Here is an 18,221-nt window from a genome sequence, read left to right as displayed (position 1 = left end):
CACTAATTTGAAAAGATATATGCACCCGCATGTTTATTGCAGCATTACTTACAATAGCCAAGACATGACAACAACCTGTGTCCAACAATGGATGAATAGCTAAAGAAAATGTGATTATACATATAAATTATATATTATATGTATAATGGAATATTATTCAACCATAAAAAAAGAACAAAATCTTGCCATTTGTGACAACATGGATGGACCTTGAGGATATTATGCTAAGTGAAATAAGTCAGATAGAGAAAGACAAATGTCATATGATTTCACTTATATGTGTCATATGATTTTACTTACATGTGGAATCACATATAAACATATAAATACATATAAACAACAACAACAAACAACTGGGCTTATAGATACAGAGATTAGATTGGTGGTTGCCGGAAGTGGAGGGTTGGGAAAGTGGGCAAAATGGGTGAAAGGGGTAAAAAACAAAACAAAACATCATTTGGGTTTGGGTTTGTTTGACAGTGCCAACCCGTAAGCAATTTTTAGACTGATTCAGCGACATTAAAAGATGCGTGAGAAAGTGGAATATGTTAAGCAACTTAGAATGGAGGAAAATAATAGTGTAAGAGATTGCTATACTTTTGACATTTTACATGTAAATCACATTATAAATAATATGCATCAATTACTTGATTCAAGACTTCAGAACTTTTCATAATGGATTTGAAGCACAAAGTACAGTATCTATAGTCAGCGTGAAGTCTTTGCTTTCAATGACGGTTATGCCCTTTGGGCTAGAAAGCAAGTTGAGCTCCACGCTGTGAAGAGTTATGTCATGCCAAGGCAGTTGACCACTCTTTCTTTCCTATTCTCCACTGTCTTGCAGACCAGATGATGTGCTCCTGCATCGCACGCATGATGAGATTGTCCTCCTGCATTGCTTCCTCTGGCCCCTGGTGACATTTGTGGTGGGCGTTCTCATTGTGGTCCTGACCATCTGTGCCAAGAGCCTGGCAGTCAAGGCAGAAGCCATGAAGAAGCGCAAGTTCTCTTAAAGGGGAGTCGGCTTATGGGAAGCAAAGCACAGAAGCTGCACTCATCTGCACACATCTACCTGCAGAGCCTGCTTCCTGGCGCAGGAGATGGAAGGGGCTGTGAGAGGTCTCTGAGAGGCTCCCCCCTCAATGATAGCAGAAACGGGCACAACCGGAAGACTTGGGACCTCATAGATTGTTTTCCATGTGTCGTAGCGATGGCTAAAGGGTCAAGCTGTACGGAGTATCTGTTTCAGAAAATCCAATAGAAGTTAATTTTCTTTGGGAAGTAACAGTATATAATTGTACAGTGTAGAATACAAACCATTATGATTTATGCTACTTAAAATTATTAAAAGAGAGTGGTCTGTGTTCTTTTCTATTTCCTTTTTTATGCTTAGAACACCAGGGTTTTAAAAAAGGGTCTTACGGGTTTCATTTGATTTTGCTAGATTAAACTTTTACTTGGAGACAGGAATTCCTGCACAAGTCTTGACCTCACAATGTAATCCCCAGTTTCCACTAGTAAAGAGTACCTTTTGACTCCTGCTTGAAAAAGGAAAACTGCACTGTTAACTCAGACTCCAGTCACTCCTGTGACTCTTCAGCAAGGAACCCTCAAAGATTGGGAAAACATTCTCCACACTCGCCTTTGCCTCTGCACTGTTTTTCACCAGATTATTTCTTAAGAGAGGGAGATGATTCTGAACAAGGCCTGTCCTAGCTCTAAGAGCACTGTGCCTCTTTATTCATCTGTTCAGGTTATTTTTGATGGATTTTATCTCTGTGCAGTAGAATGTACATGATGTGAAGGACACTTTTCAGCTTAGTTAAATGCTATTTTCATTTCTTTTTTCTTTTAGGTCAGAAAAAAAAATAGTCAAAATCAGGTAAACATTTTATTATATTTTCTTTGTCCTTGCTTTGCTGTTTTCAGTATTAAAACGAAAATATTGCTGCAGTTGTTTTGCTTGCTTGGACACACCTGGAGATGCAAGCCAGCTCACATCACTTTGCTGATGAGCTCTCTGTGCCTTTATCAAAAGTTCATTGAGGAGACCATACTTATTTGCATCTGTTCATAAACTAAGATTCCAAATATCAATCACAGGTCTCAGTGAATATCAAACCTTCCCTATTTATTTACCATGTGGAATCAAACCTTTGTTTAGATGAGATGTACATTTTTGGTCAAGGAAAAAGTGACAACATAATCTCTTTTTGCTTTCTTCTAGTATTCTTCAGACATGCTTCTATTAGAATAAAGGCAAATTGGAATTTAAGGACAAGCTTCCCTCAGTTATTTGTGCAGCATTCTAAGAAAGATACGTATTAGTGGAATGATGATTTCCTGACTTTTAGTCCACATACCAATGTTTTCTTAATTTTAGAACGCAAGTAATTGAGTGAGCCATTGTCTTCTGTGGAAGACTAAGGTGTTGGATGATATTTTTCTTCCAATTCAAGTGTTACAGATTTCACTGTGAAAAAGGCCTTGAACACACTATTTATGACATCCTTTGAGGCAGCTACAGTGCCTTGACTTCAATCCCAGTTTTCTGTTGCAACATCCCTGTTGTCTTAGCAACACAGTGAACCATTCTGAAGCACAGAGTAACACGAAACTGGGAATCAGAGAAAGTCATCTTTGCATCACATTGTGAGAGATAAAGTCTACTTTATCCATTTTTATCTTAACCCAATAATCTGTGATTAAGTGATTACAGGGAGTAGATAAAAATAGTACATCAACATTTGTGTTGGTAAAAAGGGAAGGTGATATATATTGATGAGTTTTTATTTACCAGTTTTTTACTCATCCATTTATATTAACTAAATGCTTCCATTTAGGCTCAAAGAGTATACCTGATTATATTCTGTAGGCTGATTTTTTGGAAAAAAGGAGAAGCATGCTGAATGACTGAGGTCACATATAGTTTTAAGGTCTTCCTTGCTTGTAGCCAGTTAAATTTGAGGTTCTTTTTTATACTTATCATTAAAGATAGAATTTGAAGGAACAAGAAGACATTTTTAAGATCATAGAAGGTAAAGAAGTTTAACTTCGTAATATTTTCATTTTCTTTTTTATATAAGCAAGGAAATGGTATAAGCTGCTGGAACAGAAACCCCAAAATATGATGACTCATGTAAGATAGGAGTTGATTTCTTTCTCATATAACAATCCAGAGGTAGTTGAGAAGTCCAGGACAGGGAGGGCAGCCTCTGTTTCATAAGGTAATCAAGGGATCCAGAATTTGTCTACCTTGTTGTCCTCTCGTTACCAAATATGTTATTCTTCCCATAGTCAAAGCTGGCTCAAAGAAGCACAGCCAATTTGTAGCCTGTGAAAAGAGAGGCATTGGGAGCTAGCTATTTCCTTTTAAGGAAGTTCCACCCATCACTGTGCTCATAATCCGTTCATGAATACTGACTACATAACTATACCTAGCTTCAAGGACTGCTGGAACATGTTATCTCCAGCTAGATGGACATATGTCCTACTAAAACTCTGGGGAAAAAGAAAAAGGAGAGAGTGAATACTACAGTAAAAGACAGGAATGATGGGCAGCTGTCCATGGCCGGAGCCATGATGAAAATCTGAGCAGGGATGACAAAGATCTCTTGCCCTGGCAGGATATACAGTCCTTGGTTAGACTTTGCTCTCTGGGAGGAACTCCCTTGTCCACTGCCTTCTGTGGCCTCTAATTGACTTCCAGGAAATTCTTGCTCTTCAGATTACCTAGCCACGTATGAAACTTTTGGGAGGCATCACAGCTTTTGCAGGCCCCTGCCTGCTGGTGGAGATTTGTAGACCTAGATTTCTTTAGAGACTGAACAAATGTAGATTTTTATAGTTTATAGGATTGTTGTTTAATTGACTGTTGTACGGAGTCTGACTCCATTTTCGATGTTTGACTGATAACAGCTTTTCCTTTCTGCTCCCCATTCCCTTTCCCCTTCTGTTCCACATCTGGGCAAGCTGATTAGAGAGCCTGGGTACCCCCTGCTTTGGACTGGGTGGGAAGTTCAAACCACACAAGCCCTGGCCTGCTCGCAGGAAACCTCTCCCTGCCCCACACCCTAAGAATAATAAAAGCCAAGCCAGTCAAGTCATTTTTGGATCTACTCGGGAACTGCCCCACTCTCCCAGAAAGTGTCATTCATTATGTGAATAATAAACCTTTTCATACCCTCTTGATGTGTGTGTGGTTATTAGTCTCAACATCCAAACCAAATTTTGGGTAACGGGGTCCATCTGGCCTCTGAGGGGTGCTTACAACATTGGTGATAAAATTTCATCAAAACATGGTTTTTGGTCTTTTTGCTTTCAGTTTTGTTAGTTCAGATGAAAGTATCCACAGCCAAAGGGCTACTCTCATTGTATCAGTAGTTCTTAAGGTAGCAGCATCTTATTTACTGTGTCTGTGCTTGGCCCGTATCTCCAGCCCTCAGTCGAGTGGCAGCCACTTTGAAGCCTTCTAGAAAAGTGGGTTTAAGTAAGAATGCAGTGCCCTTTAGCTGGTCTTTTCTGCTCAACTGACTTCCATTGTGCAGCCAGTAATTCTCAGTGGAGACTTTTGAGAAAGACTGCATACTAATCTGCTGTTTGGAGTATAGAAGCCATAGGGCTACAGGATATAGGCCCAGCTCTTGTAACAAAGCTGAGTTACCTAGTTGTAACTAGTTTTTCCTGTTTCACTGTTTTTCACGGTTCCTCACTATAAAAAACATCATAGCTCTGCTTTTTTCTGACTACTTTCCCCATAGCTACATGTCTGCCTTTCAAGTTGCTAGTGCCAGTTTTACCTAATGGTTAGTCAAAGCATAACGAGGGTCTCTAGTTTTCCATCTTGCAGTATCTATTTCCTTGCTGCCTGGCAACAATGCAAAGCTACATATTTTAGACTTTTGTTATGATGGGGATGTAATTTACATGGCCTTTTTCTGAATGGTCTCATCTGATGATCTCAGCTGGTGATTCCCAGATCTATTATCTCCTGCCCTTACCTGTTTTGAGCTCTGAATGTATTTGCAATAGCTAGCCCTGATGCATTCTTAGGTCTCTTTCTCAAGTGTAGTGACGGGCAGACAATGCAATGACAATAAGTAATGGGACAAAATATTACCAAACAACATGGATAAGGAACCGTTTACCTGGCTCAGATAATTTGTCCTTTTGAAAAATTACTGAAATATATCAATCCATTATAACAACATTTTCCTAATATCTCAACATTCCTGATACATTCTGTACAGTTCAGAGGCACTGTACTCTCCATGGTCCCGTCCCATGGCTTGGGCCTCTCCTTTCACCATATTTGTAAATCTGGTTCTTATTCATCAGGTCTGAGCTTAAATATTGACTTTTCCTAGAAGCCTTCCCTAAATCCTATACAAGTAGATTTCTCCTGTCATCCTCTTCCTCTTCATCCTTCTTTCTTTCTTCCTTTGTAGTACCTACTGCTGCTTATACTTATTTGTTTACTTGTCTATTATTTATCTCTCTCATTAGATGATAAGATCCATAAGAACAATGTTGATGGAATTTTTCCCCCACAACTGGCACAGTGCCTGACATATTAAGGTGCTAAATAAATGGATAAATGCTTCCCAGATCCATTATGTCCTTTGTACATACTGTTTCCACGTCCTTTCCAACAAGAAACTTATTGATCTTTTTATCCATAATGACCACGATAATAATAACCCCCAATTAACTCTTATTAAGTGGTTTCCATGTGCATCTAAATGCCTTGTCAAACAGCTTTCTAAGTTCTTCACCAAAGCTGGGCAGAGTAAGACACTTAGCATAGTACCCAGGGCATAATTAACCCTGGAAAAAATTAAAATTAATGAATAAACAAATATATATTGCAATTTTAGCCTTAAAATGAAAAAGTTATAAAACAGATAAGCGTATGTTTTTGTATTTAAATATCATATGCTATCCTTTAAACAAGTGAACAGTAGAATAATCATTCTGTTATCAAATTATTCTAAAAGTTAAGCAGCTTAATACAACAAACATTTATTATCTCATATCATTTCTGAAAGTTAGGAATCAGGAAGTAGCTTAACTGTAATTCTAAATTATTCTTGGTGAAATTTTGCCACTTAGATAAGTGCATGGGTTAGGGTTATAGTGGAATAAATGTAAGAAGCAGGGGTTCAGCAGAATGATAGTGGGGAACTTTTGATAAGACACAATTGTCCATTAGCCAGGCACCTTAGAACAAAAAGTGAGCAAAGTTCAGTTGTCTGCATTTTTTGATTAATGTGAAGAAGCTTCCAAAGAAGCTATTGGAGACTTCAGGAATAGACTTTTCAATAGCGTAGATAGCTTTCAAGAGTAGATACTGAAGCATATGTGACCCTTGCTCTTTCCTCACTTTTTGTGAATAATCTTAAGCCAGAAAAAGGGGATTTCACATGTAAACAAAGACTGAAATTGGAAATAGCCCCATTGCCAGATCTTAACACCTCCTCAGGGAAAATTTTCAAAGAGCCCCGGAGACCTAAGACTTAGAATAAACGAATATTCTTATATATAAAACTACTATATGCTTCAAGGGAGGGAAACACTAGATAAAGGTGTCTGTAGATGTTGTAAACAGAAAAGATACTGGAAAAGCAACTGTGATAGTTAACAAGCTGAAGAAGGGAAAAATAAAGTGAGTGAATAATAAAGGTGCTCTGAGGGGAGGAACCAAGTACCCACTTAGCCCTTTACTCTTAAATTTCGCAGGTTGAAATTTCTTTAAATATTAAATGACAGTTGTGCAAATGTTTTTTTGATAATGGACTGCAGGAGAGAAAAAAGTTTCCCTCAACACTATTAGGGTCCCTGGCTAGGTCTAAAAATTAAACTGACAAGACAGATTGACAGGAGAAATACATACAAATTTTATCGAATTTTTACATGTACCTGGGAGCCTTCACAAGAGAATGAAGACCTGAAAAAGTGACCAGAGCAGGAAGCTTTTATACCTTTTAGACAAAGAAACAATAAATTTGTGAAGAATTGACAAGATAAGGGGATTTGGGCTAGGGGTAGTAAATGGTAAAGAATAACTAGGAAGATAAGGGTTAGTTTAACAAGGCTTGTTGGTTCAGATTTCTCAGCCCCAAATGTCTTCCTTCTTCCTGGTACAGGGAGGGTACCTTTTACAAGGGAAATTTATCTCCTGCTTTCAGGGAAGAAGGACAACTGAGGGGGGAGGTCATAGTGACCTTCTTGCTTCTGCTGTTTTCTCAAACTCCTTCAGTTTAAGATACTTAATATGCCAAGGTGCCATTCTGGGGGATAGCGTGATCTGAACCCCATCAGCATGCTACAGTACCAACCTGAAACTCAATGGGTGAGGATATAGACTTGTTTAGGACCTCAGGATCATAAATAAAATAGCCATTCTTTACTTCCCTGTGATACTAAACCCAAATGCTATTTTATCATGGGGTTACATATTCTAGACTCATAAATCTGTGCTATGCTTTCTTTAGTAGTTCCTTAGTTTAGATTGAAATAGTTAATCCTGCTCACCGTTTCCTCGAAAGCTCAGCAGTATGCCTTGACAGTTATGCTTCAGTGATTTATTTAATGAGGTGCCCTCCTGCTTTTTTTTCATGAGACCCTGACTAAGACCTTATAGACCTTAACTTTCCTTGCAATTCTATTCTTACCCAATATATGGATGACCTCTTGACCTTTTAGTAGATTCTGAAGATGAGTTGAGCTCTCTCAATTAATTTCATTAATCTTCTTAACAGTTTTAACTCAGAAAGGACTTTAAGTTAGAAGGAATGTTATAATTTTGTCAAAATAAAATGTATCACCTATGACAAGATTTATCCCAAGGAGGTAAATCCATCACTTTGGACAGACTAAAAGCCATTCAAAAATTTTCCAGGCCAGTTATTCAGACTTAATTCAGAGTAAATTAAGAGGATTTCCTGGGTCTGATAGCTATTGTAGGCAGTTTCCAACTGTTCTGAAATCACTAGGTCTCTTTGTGATTTAATCAAGTTATCAGTAATCAAAACTCTTCCTTGGGAATGTAAACATGAGCTGGCATTTTGTGATTTAAAATTAGCTTTTCAGATGCAAACTATTATATATAGATTGGATAAACAAGGTCCTACGGTATAGCACAGGGGACTATATTCAATATTCTGTGATAAACCATAATGGAAAAGAATATGAAAAAGAATGTATATGTATAACTGAATCACTTTGCTGTACAGCAGAAATTAACACAACATTGTAAATCAACTATACTTCAATAAAATAAATTTTAAAAAATAAAATAAAATTAGCTTTTTAACATCTTTCTACTCTGGGTCAACTTAAGTATCTTAAGCCTTTCTACCTATTCATGCATAAACAATCTGGACAAACCCTTAATGTTTTGACTCAGTTTCATGTTATTTATCAGAGAAAAGTTTGCTGTAGCTTTTTTCTTGACCCTATGTTAAAAGTTCCACTTCCTGGTTGCAGGATAATAGTCGCTAAAGCTAAATTAGTGGAGGCTATTGCTAACTAGTAACTCCTTCAGACTTGCACCCTCATGATATACAGTCTTTGTTGCCTACTGAAAAGGCACTCTATTTCTTAGCAGGTAGCCTTACCTCACGTGAAATTCTATTATTTTCTCCCTCACCCATTTCCTTCCCTGGTAGTAATACTTTAAATCCTGCTACTTTCCTTCTTTTACCGGAAGGAGTAACTCATGACTATGTAACCTCTGTCCAAGAACAGTCCATGCCCTGAACAAATATATTAGAAACTCATCTAGAAAACTCAGAGTTAACCTTGTTTGTTCACAGGTCATACCTTAAGATGAAAACATGAAGGGAGGTGGGATGAATTGGGTGACTGGGATTGACATATATACACTAATATGTATAAAACAGAGAACTAATAAGAACCTGCTGTATAGCACAAGGAACTCCACTTCCCTGTAGAGTAGAAACTAACAACATTGTAAAACAACTATACCCCAATAAAAAAAATTTTTTTTAATTAAATTATTAGGCTGGATATGTCAAAACAGGTCTCAACTTACTCCTAAAATAATGATCCTTTACTGGAGCCAAAGTCACCCAGAAGGCAGAACTCATTGTACTCACCAGGACTTGTCAACTGAGTAGACATAAGAGATTTAAGTTAATAGCAATGGTGGGAGGTGGAGAATGTTTTGGAAATAACAAAGGATCTTTATCTATATAGGAAAAAAAACAAACAAACAAAAATGGTCAAAAGACTAAGAAACTCTAAAGTGTTCTAATGTTTCTTAAGGAGGTGGAATGCCATATAAAAAGGCATAACGCAAAGGTTGAAAGAAATGCCCTACCGGGTTATTATGAGAGACAGGCAACTCCTTCTAAGGATCCTGTTTCCATAATGCCCTGGAGGGCCAAACCTTTGGAGAAGTTCAAAGAATCTATTACAAAATACCAGGGATTGACTCCAAAATCGGAAAAAAAGCTTACTTATTAAGGATAATAATCAAGATTTATCTCATGACCTTCACCTTATTGATTCATTATCTTATGAATTTGGTTCAGTCCCAATAAATTCTGCACCTTAAAAGAACTACCTTAAACCACCCGAATGCAGATTCCCCAAATCCTACAAATACTCTTTCCTTACTTTCTCTTTTTGTGTGACTACCAAGATTTTGTCAAGGTGGTCTCCCTTGCTGCTGTAAATTTCATAAACACCTCTGCTCAACAGCTTTTTCTGGGATCTCCAACGAAATTCATCTTGTCGGAGTCATGAAGCATTATTTGGTTTCTTTAAAGCTTATTTACTATTATTAACCATATTGTCTAAATCTCTTTCTTGGAAGTGTGTAAAGACATTTTAAGAAGCGTATTTACTCTTCTGGGCCACTTAGTTAAGGTAATTGGTGAGATCCTGAGTGGAAGATAACATATGCAAAATGCTTCATGCTTAAGAGTTCCTGGCCCAATATGTTCAGGTGTTCGGTGAATGTTAGCTAATTATAATCCCCTAACTCCCCAGTCCTTCCTTACCTGGACCTCGGAGCAGCCTGCAAACTCCAAGTTAATTGTCTCTGTTTAGAGTTCCGGTCATAGGTCATCACTGGTTTCTCATGATTGGCAGGGGTCATCTGTTCCCCCTCCCTCCCTCCTGGTGTTTTGACTCTGTTCCCCTTCCAACCCACCGGCAAGCTGAGGGAGGAATTCAGTTCTTTATATCTGCACTACTTAGGCCCCCTCAAGGTGACTTTTTCTTGGGGGGCACTGCCTGAGTGGAGGTCCTCCGTGCAGTGACATTTGATTTTAACAATGAAAAGTGAAAAATACTTTACCCCTGATATTTGAACAGATTTCCTTTTCTGCCACTTTCCCCAAATAAATGAACAAACCTAACAACTTCTCTAAAGCATTTTGGACGAGGTTGTGTCTAAACAAGGAAATCTTGATTAAGTTACAAAGTTAATGAAATTGGAATTCTAGAGGAAACCTCAGAACTTATTTTTAATTAAAGAGCTACAGTACCATGGACATAAAAGGTGATATAGGAAGGAGGATACCCGGGGAGGTTTCCACACTGTCCCATACATCAGAGACCAAGAGACACAAAAAGCACTGCAGTATCTTCATTAGTTCTTATATTTCTCCTTTCTGAGACAGCATACCCCTAAATGCCAACTCTATGTTATTATGAAATTCAAATCTACTCTGAAATTTAAAGAGGTAACAGATGAGATATAAATGTGTGAATAAAACTTCCAAGCCCCCCCAAAAAAAATGTTTAAAAGAAAAAAAGTCCTACCGAGAGACTTACTTTGCCCTTTATAATTATTGGATGAAATGATGAGGCTGACGACTTCCCTCCTTCGTGGGGTGAACGGGTTGCAATGTTTGGGTGGTTGGGTTGTAGTGTGGAAAGGTTTACTGATGGAAAGTGGCATGCTGGTAAATGTTTGACACTCAGCCATGGCTGAGAGAGATGCCCCCATTCATAGCCTTTACAGATATCTGTGGTGTAAATCCACCCACTGTGGCTGATTGCAAAGCCATCAGTGTCACACCACTGAACTCGGGATTTGGGATAGCTGTGCAATGGCACACCATTATAGTTTTTCACCCATACAGATCTAGTAGACAAAAATAACCTCGAGAGCAGAGATAATAGTAAAAGGTGGTAAAATAATTAGGAAGTGATGAGTTTTGAGTATTTATTGCCTTTGTTTTTAATATGATTTATGAAGTTGCAAGTTTATATAATTTAATTTTTAGTATTGGCTGTGTTTAACAACTGGTTCAGAAATTTTAACATTTGGCTCTTGTGGACCCACACCAAAGCACCACTGTGGGAGCTGAGTGTGTCCCTCTATCTCTGCTTTTCCAGTTGTGATGTATTTGCAGTCCTTACTGGCCATGAGGGCTATTTCAAAGCCGAAGGCTCAGTGTTCCACCCACTTTTTCTTATAGGACAGACTTTGTCTCTAATAAAAACATGTGGTCCCATTGAATCTCAGTTGCAGGCAACAGCTGATCTCTCTGGGTGGGGCAAAGGTGGCCAGGTGGACTTTCAAATGCACACTCTTCCAAAGGGGCATTATTACCTCCAGAATCTGAGAGTTGGCATGGGAAGGCAAGAAGGAAGCCTGAACCGTTACAACTACAGTCAGGTGTTGGGACTATTATGGGATGATCTATGTAGGGACAGAGCAATGGCCATGTTCTCAGAGTGATGTGGACCTGGCTGCTCAAATAAATTAATGTTCCAATTCAAATGACTCATTTTGTAGGAACATTAAGTTCAGAGCCAATTTGTCAATATAAGAAAACTACCACATCATTTTTTGTAAACTCAAAAAGTAGTGTTTAAATTTTATGAGTTATAAATTCCATTTTGGCAAAAGACACATTGAAACACACAAAGGTGGTATTGGAGCCTCACTGGCACCGTGTTCAGCTTGGCCGCCATATTTTCCAGGATGGTTAGGGGACCTTAAACTGTCATCTGAGGATTATTAAAGAAATTTTGGGTTTTCCTAGAGAAGGCTAAAGGAAGACATGGTATCTACTTACAAATATTTGAAAAGCTGTCATGTAGAAGAAGAGATTAGAACTTGTTTTACAAATTATCATGGTAGTTGAAATAGGGGCTCTGTATTATAGAGACTTCAGTTTCAGTTTTGGCTTCATCACTTACTGCTTATATGACCTTGGACAAATTATATAAACTCTAAACCTTAGATCTGTTATCTGTAAAATGGGGTATATTAGTTTCCCATTGCTATTGTAATAAATTTTCATGAATTTAGTGACTTAAAACAACCTAAATTTATTATCTTACAGTTCTGGAGGTCAGACTCCAAAATGGGTCTCACTGGGCTAAAATCAAAATGTCAGCAGTGCTGCATCCCTTCTGGAAACTCTAGGAAAGGATCCATTATTTTTCTTTTTCCAGCTTCTGGAGGCCATCCGCATTCCTTGGCTCATGGCCCTTTTCTTCCATCTTCAAAATCAGAAATGTTGGGCCAAGTTCTCACACTGCTATCATCTCTCTGGTTCTCTTTCTCCTGCTTCCCACTTCCATTTATAAGAACTCTTGTGGTTACACTGGGTCCACCCAAATAATCCAGGATAATCTCTCCATCTCAGAGTCAGCTGAGTAGCAGCTTAATTCCATCGGCAACTTTGATTCCCCTTTGCCGTGTAGCCTAGCATATTCATATTCACATCTTTCCGGGTCCATTATTCTTTCTACCGTATGAGGATAAAAATATCATGAGTGTGTATCTAAGATTCCATGCAGGTGAGAAATCATACGCATTTTGAGGCAAACCCAAACTAGTATCAAGTTCAAAATGAATCCAGGTTTAGGTAAGGAGAGACTTTATTTGAAAAAATTACTGCAAATGGTGGGTAGAGTGGGGAGGGATGGTTGTAATGGGAGAAGCAGACCGTTGCAAGAGGAGAAGTTCCATCCATCAGATTTGCAAGCATCTCAACTGTCAGGCAGCAAAAAGCTTTTCTTTTACAGAGGAATAAACAAGGTTAGAAAGAACTGGGTGTGGGGAAGTGGGCTGAGCTGGTGATGGTGTGACTAGACAGTTGATCAGGGAATGTTGTGCCCTGAGCTCAACCTGTTCTCAGGGCAGCCGTTCTGGAGGGGTTGTTTGCTGGCTCAGCTATGAGTAGGTTACTGATTTCTCTGAACCCATTTCCTCATTGTAAAATTGTGCAAATACAGAGCTTGTCAGCAGGCTTTTTTGAACCCAGACGGTCTCAAAATTCTGTGCTCTTCCAGAGAAAAGACCAATGATTACAAATGCAAACTCAGTCTTTACAAAGTCCGCTTTAAAGTTGAATCCTTTTAAAAAGCTGCAAATTTATTTTCTGAAATATGATTATCTATTTAATGAGATGAAATCATCCTCAAAGAATTTAATGAAATAGCTTTCAAATTTTTGCTTCATTATTTTTTATAACACCAGAGCATAGTATAAATGCTCTGATTTAGAAACTTTGTGAAGGGGACCCAGCAATCTGTGTTTTATTAATAAGTTCTCCAGGTGATTCTGATACACACCAAAGTTTGAGAACTGCTGGTAGATTGGTTGACACCCTCTCTGAAGCCAGATTGCCAGGGTTTGAATCCTGACTCTGCTGTTTATTGGCTTTGTTATTAGGGTTCAGTTTCTCATCTCACAGGGTTTTGGAGAGGATTGAGTTAATTAAATGTGTGAGAATGAAATGAATTATTCCCGGCACTTTGTTGAAATGTGTCTATTTCAATTATATAATTACTCCATTATTATTATTATCATCATAATATCTGGAATCAATCTCAAATTTGTTCACTTGGTGCCTTGGAGAACCTGTTCTAGAAACTATGAAGTCTCATAGAGAAGACAGAACAAATTATTCCAACATAATATGGCATTATGCATGACAAATGAAAAATGTCTCTGTGGGTACAGAAGTAATGCTGGGATGAAGCAGAGTTTGGGGAGACAAGTTAGCGAACTGGTGAGCAGTCAGATAACCAACAAGGACCTACTGTAAAAAAAAGAAAATAAATAAATAAAGGGTCAACGGAGGGTCACTGCCATTTTTGAGACTTCCGGGTATAGGAAAAAGAAAGAAAAGAAAAAAAACTAAAAAAATGTCTGAAGAGGGTTATAAAAATTGCTTAATTCACAAAATAATGAAAGGATTTCTTTAAAAATATTTCTTTATAAAACATTATAGGCAAATTGATCTAATAATGAGCCCGAGTTGAAAGTTATATGAAGCTTGTCTTCATTTCTCATTCCTGTCTGCATCTCTGTGACTCTACATTTAACTTTATTTGTATATAAATCAAAGGGCTATGTTTGTGCCCCTTTGTGAGGGTGAAGCCTGGGCTAATGACCTTCCTGCCCCCTGTGCTGGGTCCTGGGTATCAGAGAAGAGGTGAGAAATATTTCAGGGGGGAGAAAAAGGAATATACCAAAGCAAAAATGTACAGAACAGCAGCATATACCCTAGAAACCACAAGGGTTTGAGACAGTGAAGCATAAATTGCAGGGAGAGGAGTGGCTTCAGCTACAGCTGGGGAGGAATGCACAGGCCAATTCATCAAAGGCTTTCTATGGCCACCAAGGAGCCTGGACTGCATCTTGTGTATAATTGGGAGCCACTCGTCAATTTCAGGAGGACCATGGTCAGTTTCGTATTTTAGATCAATCACTTGGGTGGCAGTGTGGCGGGGGCGGGGGGGGGGGGCGCAGGGGAGGGACTGGAGTGCCAGACAGAGGCACAGGGACCATACAGAGGACCCCTGCATTTGCTGAGATGATGAGAAGTGAACCCAGGCAGACGGTGATCTAGAGAAGGGCCGGCTATCTAGAAGGTTAATAGAAACAGCAACACATACAGAAACTGCTGATGACTTCCTGTTTGGAGATGTGGATGGAAACGACAGCTGGTCCTTGAAACTTAATAGAGTCACACAGCTTTTAAGTGGGCCTAAATATACTGCTCTACCCCCAATCCTGTGGCAAGCTGTCCAGCCAAGTGTGTGCACAGCCTTGAGTGCTGAGGCCCTGGGAAGCTGCTCAGAGGTGGTGGGTCCAGGGAAATCCCAGTGGATCCAGGAAGACGGCCCACTTCTTGGTCATTGGTCCCTTTGCTGAGCTCTGCTCATACCCTTTTGAGTATGCCATCTGTTTCCTGCTGGACCTCTGTCTGGTGGATTGGTGCTACCTTTACCCAAGTGGAAGTGATGAGTGAGCGTTCCATCCCAGATTCCTTGTTCATGGCTAGGGCTTGGGGGACAGAGTGGCAGTGGTACCTTTGAGGTCCTGACCTCCCTGTCCTTCATTCTGTCTCACTCTTCACAGCCTAAGTCATGCTTGCTTTCTTTGTCTTGCTTGCTCTAAACAGTGTTGCAGAGGCCCGTCCCTGTTCCTCTCCTTTCCCCGCTGGTTCAGCAGTCATCTGGGCCTGACCTTCGTAGCCTCTAGTTGTTAGAATCTCTGAGAGTTGGAAGCTGCCTTTTAGGGCCCATTTCTTCCACCTTATTTGGGGATTCCTCTCTGTGGTGACTTCCCTTTCTTTGTGTCTCCCATTCTGTGTTGACATGCCACTTCTGCTCGGGACAACCACTGTCCCTTTCCCCTAAGGATTGACTGTCATCCTGAGAATTGTTTACCAGCATGTTCCTGGGCCCCAGAGGGAACAGATGGGATTGCATTTAGAGTAGATGACTCTGCTATCATGTTCAGTCCACAATGCTGGGAGGGACATAAACATCAAGGCTAATGGATTCATGGACCTTTTAGCAAAAGTGAACAGGGTCAGGCTGGAGGGAAGTGATTTGCAGCACATAAATGAGTCTGCAAAGCTGAACTGAAAGCTCAAAGTTGAATTTAATTCAAGCTATGGAGATTAATCAACCTTTTCTCCAACCTGTGGTATAGGAGGAAGTGGTTAAGAACACAGACTACAGAATTACTATGTCCATGTTCAAAGTAAGGCTATGACATTTGGAGCTCTATGACATTTGCCAGCTCTGTGACCTAGGGCCAGATACTTTCCCTCTGTGCCTCAGTTTCTTCTTCTGTAGAATGGGAATAATTATAGGCCCTGCCTTATTTAGTTTTGCAAGAATTAAATGATATAACACGGGTAAGGCTGTACAGAGTGCTACCTGGAACATAATAATAATAGTTGCTAACATTTATTAAGTGCTTATTATGCACTTGGGGTCAAAAATATTACACACTACTATTCCTCTTTGTCATACGGGGTTCGACAGAGTTTCTTCTCAAAGAATTAGATGTGGCTGACAAGAAACTGCAAAGCAGAGAGGCTCCACGCAGAAAAGCAGGCATCCGATCACATGGGGGCTTGTTAAATACACATTCCTGGGCTTCATCCCCAGAGTTTCAGATTCAACAGGATTGTGAGGGTGTCAGTCTGAGAATTTGCATTTCTAATCAGGTCCCATTTGGGGACCAAACTTTGGGATACTCTGGCATAAAGGTTAAGAGGCCACATTTTGAAGTCAGAAGGACTCAGATTGGAAACTGAGCTCTGGCACTGTATGGCCTTGGGCAAATTACTTTGTTTCTTTAAACTTCAGTTTCCTTGTCTCCAATATAAGTCTAAGAACTAGGCTGTGTGAAAAGTTAAATTAGATGATACTATAGTTAGCACGTAACATGCATTAACTATTATTCCTACTCTTCTGTTAAATTTTGGGCAATATCCTGGTCTTCTCTGTGCCTCTACTTTCTTATCTATAAAGTAGAAACATTCACTAATCAGTAGTATATGGCAGGTGAAGGCACTCAATAAGATAATAGCCTTGAGTCAAACTATTAGTGACCATCCTAGAGATTAAACATGCAGTCCCCTTCTGTAGCACTTTAAACAGGACTTGGAGTGTCTTCCTCTTTTTTTTTTTTTTTTTAAATATTTATTTGTTTATTTATTTTTGGCTGCGTTGGGTCTTTGTTTTTGCGTGTGGGCTTTCTCTAGTTGCGGCGAGCAGGGGCTACTCTTCCTTGCGGTGCACGGGCTTCTCATTGCGGTGGCTTCTCTTGTTGCAGAACACGGGCTCTAGGCGCCCGGGCTTCAGTTGTTGTGGCTCGCGGGCTCTAGAGCGCAGGCTCAGTAGTTGTGGCGCATGAGCTTAGTTGCTCCATGGCATGTGGGATCTTCCCAGCCCAGGGATCGAACCCATGTCCCCTGCATTGGCAGGCAGATTCTTAACCACTGCGCCACCAGGGAAGTCTGGAGTGTCTTCCTCTTAAATGAGAAAATCCTCTGCTACTGCAAGGGGTCTAAGACTCCCAATAGCGCCTTCAGATTCTAGCTCTCACCTTTAATTTTACTCCCTCTTTGCCTTCTTCCTCATATTTTTCCACCAAAGCGGGATCATTCATTATATTTCTCTTGTGTCCTGGTTTGCCTTTATTTATTGCTGATGTGTTATCCTTTGCAGGTAGACAGTTGTTTCCTTCCCCAGCCATCTGTCATGAGTCGGGAAGGAACATCTACTTGAGTGAAGACTGGGTCAGGGTTCACTGGAAAGTTCTTTAGGAATGAAATATGGCTTGAACATTTAGTTTATATCTCTTACCAATGGTATTTTCTGATTGAGGTTAGATTTAGGAATGTTCCCAGACTTCTGAACTTTTCCATTTTTAATGCCCTTTGTTTCTATAGTTGTATTGTCAGCTTTTTGGTTCTGATTTTTGTTCTTGTTTTTAACCTTAGCTCCTCTGCAAGCCGTAAGACACAGAAACTGCTTAGCCACCAACAGCTTGCAGCAGGGTAGCAGAGACAGGAAACATATTTCATTGCTGGTTCTTTCTTAAAGACTGAAATAGATGCCAAGTTTCTTCCTGGGATCAAGAGCTCCAAAAGCAAAGAGAAAAGTAATTTAATATTAAGACACTTTACACAAAGGTTCTTGCATCATTACAAGAAACCCCAGAAAAAAAGGCAAGCTTTACTTAGATCAACAGTTCTCTAAAATAATAGTACAAATTTCCATGGGAGATACTGGGTTAGGGAGATATTTTAGTGAGCATGGCCTTTGGTGAATGTTAACTCCTACACAGAACCATCCCTGCACGGTTTTCTCTGTTACTCAAGCTTGAATTTTACCAGTTAATTTTTACACGTCTATTATGAATGCTCCTTTTATTGGCAACATTAAAAGCCTTGCCAATTCTTTCAAAATCTAGTGGT

At 39.5% G+C, this 18,221-nt stretch overlaps 1 protein-coding gene across 1 annotated transcript in view; it reads left to right on the top strand.

Moving 5' to 3' along the window:
- KCNMB4 (potassium calcium-activated channel subfamily M regulatory beta subunit 4) overlaps positions 1–4,189 on the top strand; it is a 69,462-nt gene extending 65,273 nt beyond the window's left edge. The window contains exon 3 of the mRNA XM_061204646.1: positions 845–4,189. Within this exon, the coding sequence (XP_061060629.1) occupies positions 845–1,013 (169 nt within the window). The 3' untranslated portion in view covers positions 1,014–4,189. The remainder of the gene's footprint in view (positions 1–844) is intronic.
- The last annotated feature ends 14,032 nt before the right edge of the window (positions 4,190–18,221 follow it).

Source organism: Eubalaena glacialis, chromosome 11, assembly GCF_028564815.1.
Source record: "Eubalaena glacialis isolate mEubGla1 chromosome 11, mEubGla1.1.hap2.+ XY, whole genome shotgun sequence".
In the NCBI taxonomy this organism is placed as follows: Eukaryota; Metazoa; Chordata; class Mammalia; order Artiodactyla; family Balaenidae; genus Eubalaena; species Eubalaena glacialis.
Note: the sequence above shows the minus strand (reverse complement) of the source record. Positions and strands in the feature narration are given on the sequence as shown.